Raw genomic sequence first — 24,901 nt, 5'->3', positions numbered from 1 at the left:
TAATTTACCAAAACCAATAAATACCATTTGTAAAGACTGTTGTTCTCAGAACCTGTGCTCAGAATTCTAAGTTTTCCTCTAAAGTGAAGAGATACAAGCTATCATGGGTCCATGAATTCCCCAGTTACTGATTATCTGAAGTCTTAGGGTAGCCCATATTTTAACTATATTTCAGTATCACGGTTAACTTAAAAGCTGTATCATTTTGACTTAGAATACTTTACAAATAATTTTAATTCATTTATCCAAGGTAACACTGCATAAGTTAATCAGCATTGAACTGTTTTCCTTAAAACCCTGTGGTGGTTTTAATCTAGGCCTTCCCTGGTTACCAGTTTGTAACCAAGGAAGGGGCTGTGTTCCCAGTATTCCATACAATTTTTACGTAAATCGAGGTATAAATAAGAAGGGAGGAGAGGCCTTTTTTTCTTCTCTTCCATCGAAGTTTGGGAACAGTGGGTCCCTGTGTTGGTCTCGCTTATCTAAGGCTGAGGCCTGCAGCATCCACTGACCTGCCACGTGGAAGCTTGGAGAGTGTTGGCTGTGTCTGCCAAGCCTGCTTTCTAAGGGACGTGGTGAGATTTGTTTTACTAGTTATTTTACTAGTTCTCGGGTTTGATTGCGCTTATCTATTCAGTGTCCCTTTTTGTTTCCTTTTGTCCCTTTTTCTCCTTTCCCTATCCCTTCGGGGGGGTGTTTGGATTCCCGTTTGCTGTGTACATAGCATCTTAACTGTAATATACATAAAATATATTTTTTATATATAACTAGCTTGGTTTTCAGGTTCTTCAATTTGCATAGTTTTTTTCCTTTGCCCTGGGGGAAGTAGAAAGGGGGGAAGAGAGGGGCTGCTACTGGGGGGTTGGGCATTTGGCAGGGAGCCAAGTCTGAACCATCACAAACCCTATCAATTATCTTGTGTTTGCAAAATTCATTATTAGTCTCCACTGTATTTTGCTGGTGACTGATGTCTGGTTAACAGAGACACAGTTAATCCAGGTCTCAACAAAAACTAACATGCTATGCAAATTTGCTGACCAATAATTTCCATTTGGATACAATCAATATATAGACAGTAATGGCACACTGTTACTTGTCTGGTTTCTTACCTGCAAGATTCCAGGTAGTAAGTCTGCAAAATGTTTAAGAAGGGGAGCGTTGTGCTCATTAGCAAGAACAAAAGCAGCTGCAGCTCTAGCAGACAGAGTCTTGATCTAGAAGACAGGATTAGAGAAAGAAATGTGAAAAACTGGTAATGAAACATGCTTTTGTTTTCTTTTAACGTTAGGCCTATTATGAGACTACAATTTCCTAACAGATACGCAATTAGTTTCTAACATGGTATTTTACATCTTATTTCAAATTAAGATAAAGCAACAATGAAGCCCTTCAACAGCTATGATACAAAAAGTTTATCAGGAGGTGGCAAGTATTCCCTAGTTTTGTTTTGGAGGTTTTTGTTTAATGAAAGACAAAAAACCCCTATTGTTCAACTTCCACCCCAACTTCAAATGTGCATGCAAGTGTCACAGTCTCATTTTTCAAGAAGTGTGATCTAAGGGTTTAAGACATGCTTCTTTAAAGGCATGACTTGTGGTACTTTAGAAAATGTTACTCAGTTGACTTTCAAAGGTCAGAAAAAGTAATCCATGGGGGAGCAGCAAACTGAACCCATACACCACAGCAGGGTTTCCTATCCTTGCCCAGCATTTTCTACAAGAGAAACATTTTCAGAGTACAATTCTCTGCACAAATCAATAAATCTGAAGCCTTCCAGAAAAGCAAGGCTTGCTACCATGTCCTTATAGCAAAACATGCAAAAACAGTTCGAGGAGCTGTTGTGTATTCAAAGTTTTCAGACATACCGTGCACAGATGCTACATGTGGAGGCACTACAGACTTACACTGTTAAACACGAGCTCCAGAAAGAAACTTTAACAAGGAATTTCTGACCCCTCAGTGTGGCTGGCTAAAACACCAGCTCTGTTTTGGGCCACTCCTGGCTTTCTCCAAGTACAACAGCAAGGGAAGAGTCTGGGCCTAAGCAACACATATATGAGCCAGCCAGTCAAGTTTAGTCAGCAGACCACGAAATGGTTTGAACCTTCTGTTTTGCAGTAAGCATAGTCAAAACTCCACAAGCACATCAGTTCCAGGTGATGTAATTCTCTGGTTGAAATCTATGGTTTAACCTTTATATTTGAGACTACCTGCCTGAGTTTCTACGCTCAGAACATATTAAAAACCCAAAAGAACATAAAGGTCTTACTGATGGGTGCTCCTGATCTTGCATACACTGAACCAGCATTCTCTTAATGACCTCCAAATAGTGTTGCTGTTGATTCCCAAAAATCCCAGGAAAATTCCTGAGGATAAGACCAAAACATTATTAAAATATCACACAAGTTTAACCTTAACTACTATTTTAGACTTATCCATTATTTAAGCTACAGATTGTAATTGTACATGTAAGAGTTAAGTAAACCACAATACGACAGTATAAATGAAACAAATATGACTGCTCGTTAATTAAGTTCTGACAGTTTTTGTTACATTTTCGGACATGATTTGGCTACCCTGCAGAAACGTTGTGACATCGGAAAGCTTACCAGAAAATATGTAGAGCAGCCTCACGCAGTCCCACATTCTGAGAGCTGACGGAATCAAATAGGAATTTCAAAACTTCTGGCCACTGGTTGTTGCCATCTTCATCTACATTGAACACAACAAAGTTTTAGGATAAGCAAACTTTAAAGTGTTGAGATCACAACTGTGCATGAAAGCCAGCCATAGCTACTGAAATTCATTTCAAAAAACCTGAAGATGTGCCCAAGTCACAGGGTAAAATATGGCTGAAATGTTTAATCTAAAAGCATTCCAGGACAGATTATCTCCATTTACTGTTATAGAACAGCACTTAAAAAAGAAACGGATGCTGATATTCAGCATAATATTTAAGACAATTTACATACAATTTGATTTATAAACCTTAATACAATCTCATCTAAACTCAAGCAATTTAAAAAGCAGAGTTGAAGAACTGTATATTTATTTGATTAAAGATACCATGATCAAATGTCAGATTTTATTATAAATCAAGAAATTAGTTAACACATCATGTGCAAACGCCCACACAAGACTAGAGAACAAGAGACACAAATATAACTACTATCAATACATAAGCATTTTGCCACTTAAATAAATAAAGTACCTATTAAATTCCTGGCCAATTCAGCGACTATGTCACATATTTTTTTTCTCATAGTAGACTGCACTTCTATCTGGATAAAGAGCAGCAATTCACTTTTGACTGATGTCTGATCCTCAGGTGACAGGGCTGGATAAACTTCTTCAAATGCAGATGACAAGAGGCGGCGCAGAAGGACAGCTGCCATCTGCCAAGCCTATTGAATGAGAAGTGCGTATGTTAAAGTGTTTTGATATGATAATCGCGCTCTTACAAGGACAGACAACTGACATCATGCTTCCAAATGATGTTTTCACTATGTAGATTTATTTGGTAAATGGAATACCTCTCAAGCAACAGATGACAAATATGATAGTAAGAAAAAACCTAGTGAAGAAACATCAGCTTACAACCATGTTTCTGACAATTACAGCTCTTCAAATAAATAATCATAGTACTGAGGGATTCAGCTTCTTTGTATAGCTGAACTGATGCATATTTTGTGGCAAGGTAAGGACTTGGCTGTATTACTGAAAGATCTTTAAAGCATGTATTCTTTCTATTTTAAACGGACTACTGAGATCATTATAATCCAGACAGGTTTTTTTGGATTAACAAATGACTTACTGGGACAACTGTCAGATAATTAACCTGTAAACCCTCCTTCACTTTCTCAAACAACTGAGCTAAAGATTCAGGAACTAAAATTCAGTTAGAATTTGACAAATAAAACTCTGCTCTGAACAATAACTCTCAGGCACATGGTGGGACTCCTGGGAATGGTCGTGTGCAATGCTAAAGGGTGGACTCAATGATCCTTGTGGGTCCCTTCCAACTTAGCATATTCTGTGATGCTCCAAAAAAACCCCCCCACACAAAAAAAACCCAAATGCAAAACAAAACAAAGCTTTTAGCATTTTGCAAGCCTATGATGAAACTTTTTTCTTTAAACTTGAATGTAAGCATAGGAACCTCAGTACCACATATTACAATCTTCTATGTTTCTTGCATGCATACAGCAATTCTACAACAGTATAATTTACATATCTGTACTTATTTGCAAGTTACAATAACTATAAGAAGCAAAAAACATGGCTCAGTAATTCAAAGTTAATACAGCAACACTTGCAGTAAAGGCAAAAAAAGACACATGAAGCTCTTTGAGTAACTTAATAAATAGAATGTTCACCAACCAGTGTTTCAACAAGGACAAATAGTAATTAAAAATCACCTCTCAAACTTCTAAAGTTTAACACATGTAACAAAACCTTGTATGTGTTAAATCCTCACAAAAAATAATCCAATGCAACATGCACTCAATTTTTTTCCCAAGATATTCTTACTTAATACACACTTGAATGAAAAAAAAAAGTCACTTATAACAGCGTTTGGAATTCAAAAGTGTTCAATGAGTAGCAGAAGTAATCAAGTCCAGTTTCCAGAAGATCTCTCAACTACATTGCTACAGCATAACCTACAGAAAAGAAACACAAAATCTCAACTTCTAACATACCCTGTAAAAATCAGGTATTGCTAGAACATCATTGAAGATACTATACTTATGATCTGCAGTCTCCAGACTTACTGTGTCTTTTTCCAACCTACCCAGCTCCCTTCTATAAAGCTAAAGAGTAGTGCACACAAAGTGCTTCTATAGCTAGCAGGAGAGAAGGACTAGAATTGAACCCAGCTCTAGATCATTCCTTATCTCATTTACAGTTCCAGTGTGGACTAAAGCCATCACACATGTAGGATTAGAGCTTCCCTAGTAGATCTAAGGAAGTCAGCAGGTGAACAGTCACAGTGCCCACCTGTGCTGTAGCTCCCACTATAACCCAAGACTCTTGAGCAATATTCTGTCACATAGGGAACATGAGGAGGGAGATTCTTTCCACACTGCCTCTGGGAATTTCACTAACAATGTGTCCAAAAACATCAATGGCACCACAATATAGTAGCATCTTTCCCTCTCCTATCCCTAGGAGCACCTGCATTGGCAAAGATTAAAATTTTTCCTCATTAGTATGGTAAACTTACAAAGGAAACGCCTGGACTAGGGAGCAGGTTTACTGGGACTAAACAAGGCACAAACTCTGGTGTAATGACTCCCCTTACTCACGGCATCCTGTTTCAGTGCGTATTCCCTGACATCTGATAATGACTGAAATCACATTGTATCAATATCTTTCCTAAAGTAATAATAGTGGCTAGACAGGGAATAGAGCTTGAGACTACATGCTTTATGAAAACAAAGACAAGAATTTCCAGCTCTGAAGAACTTAAAATATTAGAAGATTGATAAACACAGACTGATTGCAAAGTGAAAACACAAGTAACAAGGCATACAGAAAGACACAAGATCAGGACTACACAAATTACCTCCTGGTTAGTTACTAGTGAGGTATCCCTAGCTTAGGAAAAAAAATCCCCAAATCCCTTAAGCAAATTCAGATGTTTGATGGAGTAACAAATGAGCAATTGGTTTCTAATAATAAATAAATGGCATGTGTTCTCCAGTAGATATTAATTTATATATGAAAACTATCATTGTCAATTTAATTATGACAAAGATGGCTGGATAAATGGCAGTTCTGAGGCTGTTTTTTCTTCTTAATGAACGAAAATATGTATTTTTCACACACACCAAAGGTTCCTTTAGGTTTAAGATATGTACCCAAACAAGCATTTTAAAATCCTGCTATTTAGTGGTTATAGTTTTAATGAGAGAAGGAACAACATAAAGTGCACATCTGCAAAGAAGAACTCACAGCTACTAATGAAGCATAAAAAGAGCAATTTTTTTCCTAGCATTAGATTCTTCTGCAAGTCTAAATTACTGACATGCTCACATACAAATGAAATGCCAAAATTATTAACATAAAAAGTAGTCATAATACTCAAACTTCAACATACCACTTCCTATTGTAGAATTTACAAGGCTTTAAAAATATTTTAGGATTTTATGAATGATGGAACCAAGGCACAAGAAGAAAACCAACTTGCTGAGCAGGGCAGTAGAAGAATTATTAACAGCCATCTGGGATACCATGTTCTCCATTAGTATTCAAAGTGTCCAGGTAATCCTACATATTTTGTAAGAAGAAGAATCCAAAGCGCAGAGTGCCTCAGGTCCACAGACAACTCAAAGGCAGAACCATGGTGCATCCTTGGACTGCCATCCTCCCCTGCAAACCCTGAACAGGACTCTGTCCACAGCAGCAGTTCTCAGACTTAGAAACACATCTCTTCATGTGACAATATGGGGAGGGGGAAGGGAGAGGTCAAAGCCCTCTAGGAGAAGTACAGCAGAAACAGTTTAACAGAGCGTTTGTTATTCTGTCCGTCATCTGTAAATTAGGACACACAACCTGCCAACCTAGACTTAACCAAGAAAACAAACGCAGGAAAAAAAGTAGAACCTCTGCTCCTCTCTAAAATGTATGTGGTAAATCAAAACTGCAAAGGAACAGCCTCTAACACCTGAGACACATCCTGAGAATAAAATACATCAAATTAACTATGAATATATACCACCCTACTGTTCAACCCCTTAAAATGCAGCTGCATAGGAAGAAGTAGAGTCCTAACTTCGTAACAGTGAGACTATATGTCCAGGAAGCTGGAGACCTGGGTTTAATCCCCTCCTCAGCCTCAGGTGTACAAACTTGCATATCATCTGGGCACAGAAGTGTTTTAACTGCTAAATCAGGTGCTTCCCACTTCTGTGAATACTGTTTCTCTGCTATCAAGAAAGTATGAAATGAGAACAGAGGAAAAACGTGTTCCCATAATTTAGCCTCTGATTAGGAGAAAACCTGTTACACAGTTAAAAGAGTTATTCCTAATCTAGCTTAATGGTCAAATGCAAGGGGTCCCGGGAGTATGATCTGCATCTGTTTCTCCATTTAAATGCCAAAGCTAAAAGTTTGCAGAGCCAGGATTCTCCCAACTGCTGTCTTATGAATCTTGTATTCTCTACAACACAGGCGCCCAACTCATGCAAACAGGACGGAGTATTTTCTTAAGCCTACTTTTCATAGGAGCAGATAAAGCAATACAGAGGCTTCAAGATGAAGAAGAACGTGAACCCAGCTTGGTCCACATAGCCTGGACAAGGAATTTTTAAAGTTCTAAAGCTCCTTCCAGCATGCTTTGGTAAGTGGTGCTGATACATTCAATGTGCTCAGAGAACACATACCATGCCCAAAGCTCTATTCACTGGTGACGTGCAATATTCTACTGAACATCTGGATCTATAAAACATATGAGGAAACAAAATGCCTACCTGTTGATACCAGCACAGAATGTTTCCCAGCATGTCTATATGCAATGTTTACATCAAGCATAGGGGATTACTTCACTTAGGCTCTAACTAGGCCAGTAAATATTTCGATTTATAGGACAGAGAGGTTGTTTGTAGGTTTTATTAATCAGGATGTTTTGAGTACAGCACCTAATGTTTACTTAAGAGCTAACAATTAAACCTTTCTTTGATTTATGTATTGGTGGAGGTAAATGTCAAATTATTTTACAACATTCGCCTCTGATGTCTTTAATTAGAGTAACTTCTACAGGTAAAAAGTTTCTTTGCACTTTGTAAGCTGGAATCCAAGTCACTGGCAAGATTCTTAAGTTTTACACTGGGATATTTCCTTGGCTGATATAAAGGGAATAAAATCAGCAAACAAATGGAGCAAGTATTTATTTACACAAGCACAACTTTTTAGTAGTCTACTCAGACTTGACAAATGTGTTCAAAACAACAGTACGTGCAATGCAGCTATGAATTCTATGGCATAGCATTATCTGATTATTATATTTGATATTACTCTGAGGCAAATTTAAATCCAGAAGACACTGCCTACAGTTTTCTATCATATGCAACATCTCAGAGGGGCAGAAGGGAAAACCAGATACCTCTTAAACAATTGATTGCTAGTATAATATTGAAGGATTCTGTTGGAAGAACACTGGGTAGATAAACACCAGTATGGGTAAGCTGATACTTTCTTAGCATTAAAAAGCACAAATGGCATCTACCCCTAAACTGAATACAATCTACGAGAAGAGATCATTATCCATAGAGAAACAGCATACTTATGCTCTTAGAATATTGTTCAGAAATTCTACATGCTACATCCTTACAATGTTCAGTAAAACTTCAGACTGAAATCAAAAACAGTCAAATGTTTTTACTTTAAAGTGGTTCTGAAATTTGTACTATCTTGAAAGCTTCGGAGTTCTTCACTCTGAATATCCAAATGAATAACAGTTTTACCAGCAAGCACTTTAACTGATTGCTAAAGTTGAGAGCCTTTACAAAATTAGGGAATAAGTAAAAAGTACCTTTATTGCATACCCAGGGATAAAATTTATATAGTGCTTAGACTGCTCTCCACTCCTTGTATAATACTGCTAGGTGACTTAATGAGTATATTCTCCCCACACAGGACAAAATGCAAAAGCCATCCATAAAACATGCAATACACCTGTAACCCTATCTCCCCCCATTTCAATTTAAGAAGCGTTAGAAGTTTCAGATGACACGTTAAGTTTAACATGTTTAGGTACAGGATCATAAAACAGAAAGCACTTCTCAACTGTAACTTGAAAAATACCACAGTAATAGTCACATATTAGTTACACATTTTAAGGAAAGAAGCCCTTCATTAAGCAAAACAACAGAAAACAATGCAAATCTAAGCAGTTGCTTATGAAAAACTGGCTTTTTTTGAAACTAAATATCCTACATCAAAAAGTCTCAGATAGTGGACTGGATGTGCAACAAAGAAGATAAGTGATCCCTCTACAAATGTGCAGTAAATTAAGATGCTTCAGTTAATGCCAAACTTGCTCATTTATCCCAAAATGACCAACACCGATTTCTTCCCTCCTTCTCAAAGTTCCTTTGAAAATCTGCAGAAATAAAGGTTATTGAGACATACCTCCTCGGGAGTAGCATTGTTCCTGATTGCTTGCAGGAGGTAAGTGATCTTTGATGGGCCTGGAATATTCTCATAGGTCTCCTGCATAAAAAGGGATGCAGCTTATTACAAACATGTACTAGAAACCATGTGTTAAACATTAATATGAACTGACTTCCCTTTTAAAACAACATCAGTATTCATCCAATTTATAAAAAAAAAAAAAAGCAAAAAAATTTAAACCTATCAAAATAAAAATTTATGACCTATTTTAAGATAATGAGTAAAATCTTAGTTACCTAGTAAGACCTGCCATATTGGAATGATCTACATATACATGTCTGGCCACTTACGCAGTGAGTTACAAAATACAACAAAACCAGAACTAACTCCTAGAAATACAGCATACATGGAACATATCCTACTGGGAATCCATCATAGCTTCTATCATATTAAAGAATTAAAAACTTTGGAAGCTTGAGACTGAGCTGTAACCAACAGACAAATGTATATTTCAAAAACTTGTTCAGTTCTGGTTTTGAAACTTTTTACAGCTTTTACAATGTTATAGGGCAGCCACATATCTCAACTACACATTTTGAATAAGAATTTTTTATTTTTAAACTCCTGTCTGAATTTCAGAAAGAGAAACTATTTAGTCTCACCCCTAGGAAGGCCATCTTAATAAAATGGAAAGTTTAATGAGAAGCTCAGTTATGTTGTCTTACACGCTTCTGGCACACACTTCATTCACCTTGGCTTTTTTAATTAGATTGTTACTTAGAATCTAGAGTGAAAACACAGCAAAAAACCTTTTGCTATCCAAAACATGGTATATGTGAGCATTTTGAAACTCTAAATGCTTGTTTCTAATATACTAAACCTGTGTAGGTAAGAGCAGGAGAATTACAGGCTGAATAGCAACCACTCATAACATTCAGAAATAGTTCTATACTTAATAACTCTGAGTTACTTTTTGTGGACACTACTGAAGACAAATTACTCCGCCCTTTCCAAATATTCATTATCCCATCCTGATCTCCAGAAGCCCACTACGCAAAGCTCAGGTTCATTTCAATCAGTTCTCTGCCTTCCTACTTCCCGTGCCTGACACTGCAGCAGACCCTTCCAATACTCCAGTAAACTTACACACCTTGAGAGCATATCTATTTTCAATAAAGTAGTTTAGCTATCACACATTTAATATTAGACATCATCTTCCTCCCCTTTCTGTACCTGCTTCTTAGTAGGCCTTGTTCACAGAGTCCATCCTCATTTCACATTCTCTCTAGTTGCCAATATACACTCACAGTCAATGAGACTGAATCCCCAATGAATCCCTGCATTTAATCTAATTCTTTCATGGAGACTGCAAAATTAAATGAGGTTTAGGGTCAGAACAGAAAGCCTTCTCAGGTTAACTGCTTCCATGAATGTATATATTTATATTGCACTATTATCTGCAAATATAAACTAATACAGAAACATGAAGGAACTCTACTCACCCAGCACAGACCTGAATTTATGCTTTTATGGACAGCTGAAGCACGGTAAAAGCTGGATTCCCTCATGTCAATTTTGATAATCATGAAATTCTATTTTGAGTTGTTTAAACTCAGTAAAAATGGCACCAACCTATGCAGTTTTCACTGGCATAACTGTCAGTTCAGTAAATTGGATTCACAGGATGCTAAAGCAAAGGGACAAGAGGAACTCACAGCCAAACACAGAATTTTCCTTCTGGGCTGGTGGAAGACTTATTTGCTGGCTCTACTACCCATCTAAATACCAGCCTTGCCTACCCCCTAACTATGTATCTGGATCCTGCTACATCACTGTATTCTTCTAGTTCACAATTAGTTCCTCAGCGACCTTATAGAGAGGTACAAATTTCTCACACAGCATGATGAACTTTCAAAATACATGCAAGCAAATATCTATTATCTACTCTCAGTACTCATGTTCCCCCCAGCCTGAGAAATACAGTTTAAGAACAAGCAAAAAATTACCAAAACAAAGTAAACAGAACTTTCTCTACCAGAAGAGAGAAAAACAAATAAGAAAAAGAGGCTTTTATAGTAACAGACAACATTACAAGACAGACGGCAAAATGAACAAACCAGGTTTCAGCAAACTAGTCAGATTAAGTTATGAGTATATTAGCACATGCACAGAATCACAGAATGATTTGGGTTGGAAGGGTCCTTAAAGATCATCTAGTTCCAACTCCACTGCAATGGGTAGGAATACCTTCCAGTAGACCAGGATGCTCAAAACCCCATTCAGCCTGGCCTTGAACACTTCCAAGGATGAGGCATCGACAACTTCTCTGGGCAACCTGTTCTAATGTCCCACCACTCTCATAAGTAAAGAATTTATTCTTAATATCTAATCTAAACCTGTCCTCTTTTAGTTTCAAGCCATCACCCCTTGTCCTATCACTACATGTCCTTGTTAAATGTCCCTCTTCAGCTCTCCTGCAGGTCCCTTTAGGTACTGGAATGTGCTACAATTTAAGGTCTCCCCTTAGCCTTCTCCAGCTGAACAATCCCAACTCTCTCAGTCTGACTTCATAGGAGAGGTACTCCAGGCCTCCAGTCATCTTCCTGGCCCTCCTCTGGACTCACTCCATCAGGTCCTTGCCCTTCTTATGTTGGTGGCCACAGAGCTGGACACAGTACCCACGTGGGGTCTCACAAGAGCAGACTTGATGGAGAGAACCATCTAGATCCATACATATAAATTTAAGTTTTCAGTGATCAGACCTTCCTCCCCATCCTTCTCTTTTTACAGCTTTTACTACAATCCTCCCAGACAGCACGTGACTCTACATCTCCATCAAGTCTAGTTTTCAACAGAACATCCCTCATCATCATTTCCATGACCAGACCTATCAGAAATAACCCAAGTCTCTCTCCTTCTCTCATCTGTCTATATATTTCCCATTCTCACCAGTTTTCATTTTATACAAATGAGAATCTGCTATTCAATTTAGCTGCAGTTATTTGAATGCTTTAATTACTCAATAGTAAGTATACTTTAAAAAACTGACTGGACCATGCAGATGCTTAAAGCCAAATATGAGTACTACATGATTCAAGGAAGCAAATATTTTAAAGGCTATGCAATACCTTTATCCAAAGAAATCTTACTTCAGCAAACAGATAACTTTAAAAAGTCAATCTGGTTATATCGTAAAAGGACAGATTTGTGTTTCTAGGTAAAAGTTCATTAAACCACCATGAAGACTGAGTGGGGTTCTTCACAGCCATGCACGGTGTAAGACCAAGAGATAACTGGCGTAAATTGCAAAAAGGAGGTTCAGATCTCTGTTGGAATGAGGACAGTCAAGCAGAGGAGTGGGTAGCTCAAAGAGCTTGTGTAGTCTCCATTCTTAGAGGTTTTCAAGAGTCAGCAGGATAAAGCCCCGCATGACCTGGACTGACCTGATAGCTGACACAGCTTTAAGCAGGAGAGTGCATCCTAAGGACCCTTTCACTCTCAATGATCCTAAACCATAAAAATACTTGCAACACACATTGAAAATATGCAGAAACCAATGCTACGTTCAGTGTAGTCAAATAAATAAAAGGTCAAAAAAAAAAGTCAAATAACTACTCGCTTGTATTTGTATAGAAAACTAGCAGACCTGAAAAGCTTGGTTATATATCACAACAATTAAGGCTTCTTATTCTAATTGACCATAGTGTGTATGTATCTATGAAGATTAAAAAGCACTCCAACTCGGTTCCAAGCAAGCTTCTGACAAAGTTGTAAGAATCTGTTTTAGAGTTCTTTTCCAATAATATTTCATTTTATAGGCATTATGACATAGCTGCCAAATAAATTTGCTTTGTTACAATTCTAATAAAGTTCAAAAAGTTGTTAGAAATATTCTTATGCCACATGTAGCCAGTTGAGAAGACAACAAAGTTCAGCTCCCAGAGAATGGCTTACATCGCAGCTCTATGTTCAGGAATGTGGCAATTAGTTCTTGTTGCCTCTCTAGAAAGTGTTTGTGGTAATCAATACTGAACTTTACTAGCTTTCTAAAAACATATATCCCACTCCTTCTCATTCCCGATTTATATTAGAGGAATTTTCACTGCAGCATCAGGAATAATGCTTTTTATTCTTCACCAAACAATGCGGTGAACTCTGCTGACCGCTGGAGTGATGAGAGCGATAAAAGACCCGATGCAGCCATGCAGCGGGAATTCATGCTAAACCTAGACGCTAGTATTTAATTCAGCGGGAGAGATTCCCCACCAGGCTTGACAATGGAGCCTTAAGCACGGCAGAGAGAGAAAGAATTAACGTGGCTTAGCCGCCACAAAGAATTTCAGCTGAAACAACACGTTTGAAAACTTTTTTGCTGATAACAAGAGAAACTCAGCATATTGAAAACGCTTCTTTTGGGTGAAATACTTCTTAGTTGACGACACACTTTAAGACACACAGGCCCGTTCCTAAAAGTTAAAAAACCCAATTACTGTGCGGCAACAGCAGAGCACCTCGGCCCCGCTCCTGCCGGGGACCTCGGGGCGGGGGGGGCTCGCACCCCCTGAGAGGGGTGCCTCGGGAGCGCACACAGAAGCGCTTCCCTCACTCCAGGCAGCCGCTCTGACCTCCTTCGGGAAATCCCCCTCCGGCTCCCAAGCCCCCGGGTGCCGGCCCCCCCCGCCAGCCCGCCGCCGGCTTGTAGCTCCCACTGCGCGGCGGGGCCGCGCTCTGTCACGCCGGGTGGCTCGGGCGGAGCCAGCCGTGGGCAATGGGGACACGCAGCACGCCGGGGGGGCTCCTAGCCGGGCCCCGGGGCGGATACAGGGCGGGCGAGGGGCGAGAGCGGCGCCGGCCGCACCGGGGCGGGCGCGGGGGGGTAACGGGACCCCTCGCGCCCTCTCGGGGCCAAGGGCCGGCGCGGCCCCCGCGCCCGCCGGGCAGAACCGCCGCCATCGCCCGGCCCCGCCGACCAGGCCGGCGCAAGGCCCGGGCCGCCCTGGCAGCAGCCGGTGCCGCCGCTGCTCACACGTGGGGTTCGGCCGGCCCCGGCGCCTCCCTGCCCCCCTCACGCCCTCCCTCCGGCGCGGCCCGGCGGCTCTGACAGGCCGGCTCGGCGGCCGCGTGCGCGGCGGCCCCGTTACCTCGGCCTGCTTGCGGACCGCGTTGTCCGGGCTGAGCAGGTTGCCGAGGAGGGCGTAGAACTGCTCCTGCTCCGCCACGGCCACCGCCACCGCCGCCATTGCTGCGAGAGGGAAGGAGAGGGAGGGAGGGAGGGAGGAAGGGGGAGCACCGGCCGTGCCGCCGGCGGGGGGACGAGGGGCGGGGCCGCAACGCCAGCCGCGCTCCCATTGGCTGCGGCGCACGGGGCCTCGCCCCCGATTGGCCCTGCCTCCCCTTGACGTCCCGGCGGCTCGGGGCGAGGCGGACAGCGCGGAGCGGCCGATCAACCGCCCCCAATGGGGGTTGTCTCCTCGCGCCTCATTGGTGCACCGCCGCGCCGGGGGCGGGAAGCAGAGGCGGCGGAGCGCTCTGATTGGTGAACGTCCCCAGCAGGCTCAGCGGGATTGGTCGGCGCCGCGGTCGGGCGGTGCGGGCAGGGAGGGGTCGCGCCGGGACGCGGGGCTGGGGCAGGGCGGGGGAGGGGAGAGAAAGCGCGGGAGATCGCGGGGCGTCGCCTCCCGCCGCTCCCTGACGGTGTGCAGCTGTCCCGCCCCGCGGAATTGCTGGGTCACGGAATCACAGGAGGTGGAGGGGACCACAGCGGGTCACCTGGTCCAACCTCCCTGCCCAAGCAGGGTCATTCCAGAGCACATGGCACAGGATTGCATCCAGATGCTTTTTGAATATCTCCGGTGAGGGAGACTCCACAACCTCGCTGGGCATTCTCTCCCAGTGTTCAGTCACCCACACAGTAACGAAGTTCTTTCTCATTTTAGGTGGAACTTCATGTGCATCAGTTTCTGCCCATTGCCTCTTATCCTAACTTTGAGAAGAGCCTAAATCCATCCTCTTGGCACCCTTCCTTCAGATACTTAGAGGCATTGATAAGATCCTCTCTCAATCGTCTCTTCTCAAGGCTGAACAGGCCCAGATCTCTCAGCCTTTCCTCATAAGAGAGATGCTCCAGTACCCTAATTATCTTTGTTGCCCTGTGCTGGACTGGTTCCAGGAGCTCCATGACTCTCTTGTACTGGGCAGCCCAGGGCTGAAATCACACTCCAAATGTGGCCTCACCAGGGCTGAGTAGAGGAGCAAAAGAGCCTCCCTTGACCTGCTACTATTTCTCATCCTAATGCACCCCAGGATACCATTGGCCTTCTTGGGCACAAGGAAACAACTGCTGGCTTATGGACAGCTTGGTGTCCACCAGGACCTCCAGGTCCTTCTCCACAGAGCTGCTTTGCAGCAGGTCAGCACCCAGCCCATACTGATGCATGGGGTTATACTATCCCAGGTGCAGGACTCTGCATTTGCCCTTGATGAATTTCAGAATGTTCTTCTCTGCCCATCTCTCCAACCTGTCAAGTTTTTACTTGACTGAATAAAATATAATTATTGTTCCCTGTGATCATAGGGAACGTCACAGATTCCTACCATGCATGGTGGGTGAGAGGCTTTGAGCATTGCCCTGCTTGTTGGTGGAGGACTTTGTGCCCCAGGGTGCACCAGGCAGCTGTTTGGGGTGCAGCTGTGGGGCACTGTTGGCCAGATTGGGTACCACCTGTACTGCTGCTTGGCTGGGCCCAGGGAGTGCCAGTGCTTCAAAAGCAAGGGGGGTCAAGCCAGCAAGCTGATGGGGAAAAAGATAGATAGATAGATAGATAGATAGATAGATAGATAGATAGATAGATAGATAGATAGATAGATAGATAGAAACATCATCTTGACTGAATCAAGAAAGAATTGCAGGCAGAGCTAGAGAATGATTTTAAGCTGACTGCAAGCTCAGAAAGGCCAAAAGTGAAGATGAAATATAAGAGTAAGGATGCTTTCTAGTGTGAAGTGCACTCCTATAAATGTCCTCAGAACTCAGCTGTATGAATTAGGTGTTTACAGCTTGCCACAGGTTCTGGAGGGCTTTTTGGATGTCGTCTTGAAATAGGCACAATTTTCCTGCCTTTTTATCATCTGTGCTTTGTATGAAGTTTAGTAATGTTGCTGTCTCCTTTCCATGCATAAACAAATAAATGTATTTGCATTCATCTTAACTTGCTTTAATGATGATTTCACCATAACTCTGTAGTAGGATTGTCAGCTAAAGAATACAGTATCTGACTGGGGTTGGGGAGAGAATATAAACCACACGATATGGAAAATTGTTTTCTTGCTCGTACTGGTTTTTGTGTCTGTAGATACGGGGAATGGGTTGTTATATAAAAACCGTCTCATTGTCTTTGAGAAACAGCTGGGCATATAAAATTGGTCATTTGCCTAAGACCTGAAAAACAGTTGCCAAATCATCTTTGGAGTACCAGTGATGAAAATCAGATTCAGTTAGAGCTCTCTTGGAAGGGGAAGGCAGGAACAACCTGAGGCAATTCATTAGAGCAAGCCAAACAAGAGTGTCTCTCTACATGTGTGCATGCGTGTGTTTCTGTTCCTGTGTGTGTAATGATCAGTGCACTCAGAAGTGTAATGCTCTAGGAATTCATTTGAATGCATTTCACCCTGGTATTTAAAGCATAGAAGGGAGCATCTGCACTGAGTTGAGATGAACCTGCTGGTAAAGTCAGAGCTGTTCCACTTCAAAACCTGACAGTTTGGTGAAAGCAGAATAAAAATTTCATATAGGTAAAAAGCAGTTCAGATACTGGAAAGAGTCCCAAGCGATTAAAGTTATCAGTAATGCAAGGTGATCAGAGAGTCTGCCACATTAGGTGATTATTCCCACTTGGTTTGAAGCTGAAATGTGGGAAGCAGCCAGAAACTATGTTGAAGAAGCAGATATCGGCACCAAAGATGGAACAAGTACCCAAGGAGAGCTCAAGTAGACAGAGCCACAAAGCAGCCAGCAGCAATGTTGGTATTGTTGGATATTGCCTGACTGCTGCAATCTAGTTAAAACAAAAGAAGACAGGACAAGGTACTAAAAACTATTCCAGAGATTTTGAAACAAAGAAACATGTTCATTAAAAAGCAGAAATAAGAAAAACTACCTTGATCTCTTCTAAACTTTTTAGACCCAAGAGTTTGTTGAACAGCAGTTTATCCAGAGAAAATTTGCTTATGATTTAAAACTTGGACAGACTGTGAAATTGAAAATTCAAATCTTTAGAAAGCAGAAGCTTTATTGAATATCTATTAAACTTCACAACTCTTCAAACAGATGGATTATGAAGAGAGGGAGAGCTGGAAAACTATTTTATTATATCTGAGGAATACTATAATGTTTCTTCCAGAGTAATAGGAGATGTGGGATGACAAATAAAATGAGGAAAGGTGTCTCATATTCTTGTTAAATACTTTCTTATCCTGACTTAGAGACAAGGGTTTGGTGTGTATGTATTACAATGTTTAGAAGCAAAGAATAAGATGAAAGTAGAGTAAAGAAAGATAAAGAAAAGAAGATAGAGCAAAATAAATTCAAACCTACTTACTAAGTATGCTTACAGGCCAACTTTGTCCACAGTTCTTAAGATGTCAGGTCTGCCATATTAGGTGATCTACCATAAGTTTGAAGTCCCCACTAATGGCCCATATGGATTCCGTATATTCTATATATAAAAAATGCCATCATGATAGCCTGAGAGGCCAGAGTAGAGTTAAAAATGCATGAAGGCAGATTTCCAGCAGAAGTCAACAGAATGGAGTAAGTTGATGTCAGTGGGAAACTGTCTTCTAGCGGGGGATGTCGGAAGCTCTCTTGGCAGAGCAAGCTGTCTGCGAAGAGGACTCAGAGCCTGAGAATTGTTCTGACCAAAATGTAGGGCGAGGCAAAGACTTACAGTTCCATTGGTAATGAGCATCGGTAGTGGACAACTGTTTCCACAAATCTGTTTCTTTTACTCAGAGTTCAGGAAGGGCAGAGTGGTCAGTTACTGTGCCCAAACGAGGGGGTGGGATGCCTGTAACTAAAAAGAGTGCTGACAGAAATGCTGCTCTTTCAGTTCTACTCCAAGAAGCCCTGACCTGTAGCTTCTTAACCGTCTTTCTGTGTTGGGAATGCAGAGCTGGGCTTGATGGAGGTGATACAGCCACATCTAGCCACAAGCTGAGGGGTGTACTAGGCTGGTGAGCATGCTGGGAGTCTGGAGAATTGCCATCGACCACTAACAAGATCCCAGATTCTTGGATGAGAACTTTCTGAAGCCATTGAAATGGTTACTAAGCTTAATGAAAAGACAGGAAAGCTTCATGCAGGTTATACAGTAGATCCTACACACTACAGACTTGAAAAGCTCTTGTATCTGTGAAGAAGCTTTGGACATCATGTAGAGCTGTGAAGAGGCGTCCCAGACTTCCCTCCTACCAGATTTACTCTTTGAAGTCAGATACTCCTTAGAGGACATTGAACAGAGAGAATTTTGCTACTCTCAGAATGCAGAACTCATAGGGACAATTGAACTGAGGGATTTTTTGTCTACCCAGAAAAAATAAGTTTTAGTCAATAAGAGCAAGAGGTAGGGAGAGATGTAGCTGCTCTCCAAGAGAGTAAGATAAAGACACAGGGAATTAGCTTGTACAAAAAAACCCACAACAAGTAAATAAAAATTGGTTATTCATAGAATTTCTTTCTTAGAATGAAATAGAATTTAATATTATAGAATTCAATTATTATTGAAGATTTGTAGATTGCTTCAGTTGCTTTTATTAGGGCAGTTTATCAAAAACATCTATCTGACAAGTTGATCTGAGCAGAGGCTTTGAGCAAGATAAAGGAACTTTTTTACCCTGCCTGTGTTAGCCTAAATTACAGGAAAATACTTGAATGGCCCTGCTAATGCTTCAGATGCAGGTCCGTGTAGGATGCTTTTCCTGACATGGAAAGGAAGTATGGCTTTTAAAAGCAAGATATGAACAGAATTACTCCAGAATGAGTACATTGCCCCTGTGTGGGCTATTAGGTGAAACACCATTTCCTGAATCACAAATTCAGTGTCCCCAGGGAATAAATAGCAGTAAGATTTTTGTCAATGTCTCATAATATTCATGGTAAATGTCCTTTTCCCTAGAGGGAAAAACTTGACAATGTTACAAGGAATTCAAGTATGAAAGAATGTAGTTTTGAGTGACTGAATGTTGGCAGGTGTGATTACATATTTATTTCTCTGGCAAGCCCCTCTGCTCCAAGCATTTTGCCAGGCTGTGATGGAATAGGCAGATTCACAACCCTTTTCAGAAATTTCTATTAGTTACTCAGTCACCTTTTTATTTTATAGCGTATGTTACAAGCACACAGAATGAAAATAAAGTCATATTTTTTTCTGAAGCAATGAACAAGATACTGTTGTATACCTGCTAAGCTCCCACAAAAAATTTGCTTTCCCTTCTGAAAAAAATTGAAAGCTGCCTGCCGTCAGGACGGTAACTTAACAGCCTCCTTGCTCTTGGCTGGTTTGACATTTCATCAGGTGTTATTCAGAAATAATGTAAAATCATGAAAACCACTGTGGAAATGCACTACTGCTGTATCTAGGTCATTTTACCTGAATTCAAGGTTCAGGTTCAAGTTCCTGCTCCCTTCGGCACTGATTCTGCCTTACTGTTGCGCTACTTCATTTCTCCTTCCAGCCTCCCTATGTGTGGGAGAAAAGATATTGCTAAATAGTCACAATTCAAACCATTTTTCTCTACTGGTAGAAAAATAGACCTTTCAGCAGAAATGAAATTGGCAATTGTTTGTGCATTAGAGCATTAATTGATTTGGCGTATGAGTTGGCTTATAATTGGGAAACTTATTGGAAAGAAGCACAGTCTGTAAGTGCATAATTATAACGAAGTGTGTTTCCAAATTATGAAGACTGATGTGCCCAAAACATGAGTTGAATGTCAAATTTCGTTAATTCTGTGTTTAACTCATAAATAACTTGCTAATTTTTTGCATATAATATATTGCATTTGTGACACATTTATAAAACCTTACCAATGATTAACCTGTTTCAACCCACCTCTGAAAGAACATTTTCAGATCTTCCGAATAAAGAAAATATTAATTGCAAAATTAAAAGGATCAGTGTTAATTAGAGATTAAGAAAAACATGAAAATGTGACTCATTGTAATGAAATTGTTAAATAATCCATATAAAAAAAAATCAGTCAACATTAATCTTTGGCAAGAAGACAGAAGCGCATATGGACACAAGACAGATAGAAAATCAGATTTGATTTGGTAAAGGAATAGTGTGGCAATACCACCAATGTTCTCTTGGGTTGCTCAACAGAAGCATGGCTTCCTAGCATGGAGAGATGCTCATTGCTATGCAAGTGTCACCTTGTGTGATCACAGGAAAGCAGCAAGCACAAGTGCAGATTACAAGTTGTGCATGTGGTATTTCCATTCCCTTTGATGAAAACTGAATGTGCTTATCACAGGAAATGCTCTAACCTAGAATTAGGAGACTGGGAGGATGCATTTAAGAGGAAGAGCTAGAAGTGATAATCAGCAATTACCATGATAGATACTATAAACACAAATTATGGTGTTTTATGAGAGTTATATATATGCCGAGAGTTTTATGAAGTATTACATATCTTTACACATGAGCTAAATTACAGGGAAAAAAATCCTATGGTTATTTTTTGGAAAATTTTCCTTGAACTTCCCTGATCATATAAGGTCACATATGTAAGTAACTGCAGTAATAGAAAAAGGCCTGAAATGTGTTTGCACATAAAACCTTCATTTTATTTCAATTTATTTCCAAAGTCTGAGTGCTTAGCTTTGTAAACCTAAATATATATATTTCAAAACTATTCTTTAAAAAAAAATGTAATAAAAAAATCTATCATGTAAGATTAAGACAGAACATTGCTAAGGTATGATCATCCCTCTGACCTGGCCCTCCAGTGAGTGAGTATTTGATCTCGTCTTTCTGTACTCTTCAGGAACTACAGATCCGTTCCAGCTGTTACCCTGGGCAAAATCAGCTCAGATATGCTCCTGCAGAATAAAAATCCAGCTCAACAGGCCCATAGCATTCTCACTCTAATCAACATTTTGGTGAAATTTTCTTGAAAAAGTTAGAACAATTCTCTATTGAGCATGACTGTGACTTTTTTTGAAGGTTGAATAATATTTTCAAAGTGTGCTGAGTTAAAATGACTTTTTCCAGGGACAGTTTATGTCATTAAAAAATTCCCTAGTGCAAATTTCAAGACCTTTCAACCAGGCATGTCTCAAAGAAAAGCTTGTATGAATTTGTTGATGTGGGGAAAAAAAAAATACTGTCCTTTAGTCCTGTTCTTGGAAACGCCTAACTGCACTGCTTGAAATCAGAATAAAAGTGGTTGATACAAACATGGCAAATTTTAGTCCAGGTTTTAGTGTTCAATAAAATTTAAAAACTAGTGAGGTACAAGTTGAGTTTATATCATGCTTCTCATTTATAAGTTATGTAGTTGTGTCATCTCAAATAATTATGACATCTTACAGCTATGAAATTCCATTCTTGCCTGTAGCTCCTGGGGTCTGTTAGACATGGAGTATGAAGTGCCACTGGTTCCACTCACTTGTTTTTCATTATCCCATAGAAACTGAAAGTTGTTCCCTAAGAAGAATGAAGGTCAAATTGTTTAATTAAAAGAAGATTTGAATTTTTGAAACAGGGATGGAGACTGAGAACAGCCTGCAAGACATACTGAGCTCGGAAGAGTTTCAGTTTAATCTAGTTTTAGTAATTTGGTTTTAATTGCCCTGAATACCAAACTTATCTTGGAAGTCTAAAAAGTCCTTCGTTTTCCTTTTTGTCTCTTTTAGCTTTCTAACATTATATTTTTCTAGATGTCTTTCATCAATTAAGTCTTACATAATTTGTAATTCAGTTATCTGCATTCCTTGTGTTCCCTTATATTTATTTATTTGGAACCTGTGATTTTTTTTATGCCAAAGATAATGTGGAGAGGTGATTGAGAGCAGCCCTGCAGAGGAAGAACTTGGGGCCGATGGTTGATGAAAAACCAAACATGAGCAGGCAGTGTGCACTCACAGATCAGAAAGCCAATGAAATCCTGGTCTACAACAAAAGGAGCATGGCCAGCAGATTAAAGGAGATGATTCTCTCCCTCTGCTCTGCTCTTGTAAGATCCCACCTGGAGTACTGCGTACAGTTCTGGTGTCCCCAAGATAAGAAGGACGTGGAACTGTTGCAGCAAGTTCAGAGAGAGGCCACGAAGTTGACAAGAGAACTGGAGCACCTCCCCAGCAAAGACAGGCTGAGAAAGTTGGGGCTGTTCAGCCTGGAGAAGAGAATATTACGTGGATAAGCAACCTGGTCTAGTGGGAAGTAAAGGGGAGTTGGGACTAGGTGATCTTTGAGGTCCATTCCATCCCGTTAACATTATATGATTCTATATCAGAATTTGAACAGCATATTGTTGGATCAGGCATGCTTTTTGGGAAGAAATGTATTTTAATTGGGCCAAGGAAAATCTCCATCCTTTACTGGATGCTGAAGAGAACATTATAACCAAGGATGGGGAAAAGCCTGAGGTACTTAAAGACTTTGCTTCAGTCTTTAACAGAAAGAGCAACAAGCCTCCAAGCTGGTAGACAGGGACAGGAGCAGAAAAGACCTCCTGCAGTTCAGGAGGAAGTAGTTAGTGAACTGTTGAGCCACTTAGACATTCACAACTCTATAGGACCAGGTGGTATCCATCCTAGGGTGCTGAGGGAACTGGCAGAAGAACTGGCTGGATGGCCAGGCCCAGAAAGTGGTGGCGAATGGAGTTACATCCGGTTGGGGACCAGTCACAAGTGTTGTTCCCTAGGGCTCAGTATTGAAGCCAATAAAAATACTTAATATCTTTATCAATGGTCTAGATGAGGGTATTGAGTGTATCCTCAGTAAGTTTACAGATGACACTACATTCAGCAGGAATGCCAATCTGCTGGAGGGTAGGAAAGCTCCGCAAAGTGATCTGGACAGGCTGGATCGATGGGTGAGTCCAATGGTATGAGGTTCAATAAGGCCAAGTGCCAGGTCCTGCATTTCAGTCACAACAAGCCCACACAGCACTATAGGCTGAGGGCAGAGTGGCTGGAAAGCTGCCCAGTGGAAAATGACCTGGAGGTGCTGATCAATAGTCAACTGAACATGAGCCAACTGTGTGTCCATGTGGCCAAGAAGGCCAATGGCATCCTGGCCTGTATCAGAAACAGTGCGGCCAGCAGGATTAGGGAAGTGACTCTTCCTCTGCACTCTGCACTGGTGAGAGTGCTTCAAGTACTACTTCAAACACAGTCTTCAGTTCTGGGCCCCTCACTACAAGAAAGACGTGGAGGTGCTGGAGCATGTCCAGAGAAGGGCAATGGGACTGGGGAAGAGTCCAGAGAGTAAGTTCTATGATGAGCAGCTGAGGGACCTGACATTGTTTAGTGTGGAGAAAAGGAGGCTCAGGGGAGACCCTACCACTCTTTACAACTACCTGAAAGGAAGTTGTAGCAAAGTGTGGATTGGCCTCTTTTCCCAGGAAACTAGTGTCAGGACAAGAGGAAATAGCCTCAAGCTACCTTAGGGGAGGTTCGGATTGGACATCAGGAAGAGTTTCTTCACAGACAGGGTTGTCAAGCTTTGGAATGGGCTGTCCAGGAAGGTGGTAAAGTCACCATTCCTGGAACTGTTCAAGAAACAACTGGATGTGGCACTTTGTGCTGTGGCTTAACTTACTTGATAAGGTGGTGTTTGATCAAACCTTGAACTCAATGATCTTGGAGGTCTTTTCCAACCTCAATGATTCTGTGTTCTAATGTTGTTTCTGTCCTTTATAAAAACTTCTCACCCTCCAGCTCTACCTGAAAACCTTTTCTATTGTATTTTTTTTTTTAAACAAAAGCATTTCAAAATCTCTTTGTTTTCCCTTACACCTTAATTATCCTAAAATGTCAAGGTGCCAAGATGTTGTTTTGCATGTCAATTGCTTTTTACTACTGTAGCAGAAAAAAAAATCAAGTTCAGTTTCTACAGTAACAGAAGTATTCTCTTGTTATATGGTTCTAATATTTACATATTTTAATGTAATATGTAAATAAGTGTAAATAGTAAAAGGACTTTATCATTTTTTTAACCAGCATGTTGAAGGGCTGGATGCCTGAAAATACATGCTCAACTTTTTTTTGCATGATTCAGTAAAGCATACTACCTTTTGCTTGCCTTCTTTCTGTGGGAGTAATTTAAAACCATAATGCAAACTGTAAAAAACTCATACAATATCATCCTTTGCAAGGGGTGATATGTGAATGGTTGTTTGCTGTGGCAGTTTTTTTGTAAAAAGAGGATGAAAGACAGACAGATGTTTGATGAAACAGTTAATGAAAAAGAATGATGTTCGGAACAGCTGATAAAACAACTGCCAAAGGGCCATGTCCTATTGATGGATGGTTTATCTCTTTCAAGTAAGCTGTATTGCAGGCAATAAATACTAGCAAACAGTAACAGCAAAAAGTTTAGAAATCACCACACATCTGGTTAGCCTTAACAGAGCAATATTTCCTTGATATTGACAGAATGCCACTATGGATAAATAAAAATCTTTCAGGGAAAATCACATTTATCTAATGAAAGTTTTTTTTGTGGGGTAGGGTATTTAAATTCTGATAGTTTTGGTAAATAAGACCCAATTGATTTTTTTT

The 24,901-nt window shown here is 40.7% G+C and overlaps 1 protein-coding gene across 1 annotated transcript in view; it reads right to left on the bottom strand.

Annotated features, from left to right (window-relative positions):
* IPO5 (importin 5) overlaps positions 1-14,454 on the bottom strand; it is a 43,076-nt gene extending 28,622 nt beyond the window's left edge. Inside the window, exons 1-6 of the mRNA XM_027880330.1 lie at positions 14,256-14,454; positions 9,133-9,213; positions 3,212-3,404; positions 2,610-2,712; positions 2,270-2,366; positions 1,110-1,214 (exon numbers count right to left, since the gene is read on the bottom strand). Coding sequence (XP_027736131.1) covers positions 1,110-1,214; positions 2,270-2,366; positions 2,610-2,712; positions 3,212-3,404; positions 9,133-9,213; positions 14,256-14,354 — 678 coding nt within the window. The 5' untranslated portion in view covers positions 14,355-14,454. The remainder of the gene's footprint in view (positions 1-1,109; positions 1,215-2,269; positions 2,367-2,609; positions 2,713-3,211; positions 3,405-9,132; positions 9,214-14,255) is intronic.
* Between the last annotated feature and the right edge of the window lie 10,447 nt (positions 14,455-24,901).

The sequence above is a fragment of the Empidonax traillii genome, unplaced genomic scaffold (genome assembly GCF_003031625.1).
Source record: "Empidonax traillii isolate 1590-97213 ecotype Southwest subspecies unplaced genomic scaffold, ASM303162v1 scaffold68:size1967880, whole genome shotgun sequence".
NCBI classification, from domain to species: Eukaryota; Metazoa; Chordata; class Aves; order Passeriformes; family Tyrannidae; genus Empidonax; species Empidonax traillii.
This window is presented reverse-complemented; position numbering and strand designations above follow the sequence as displayed.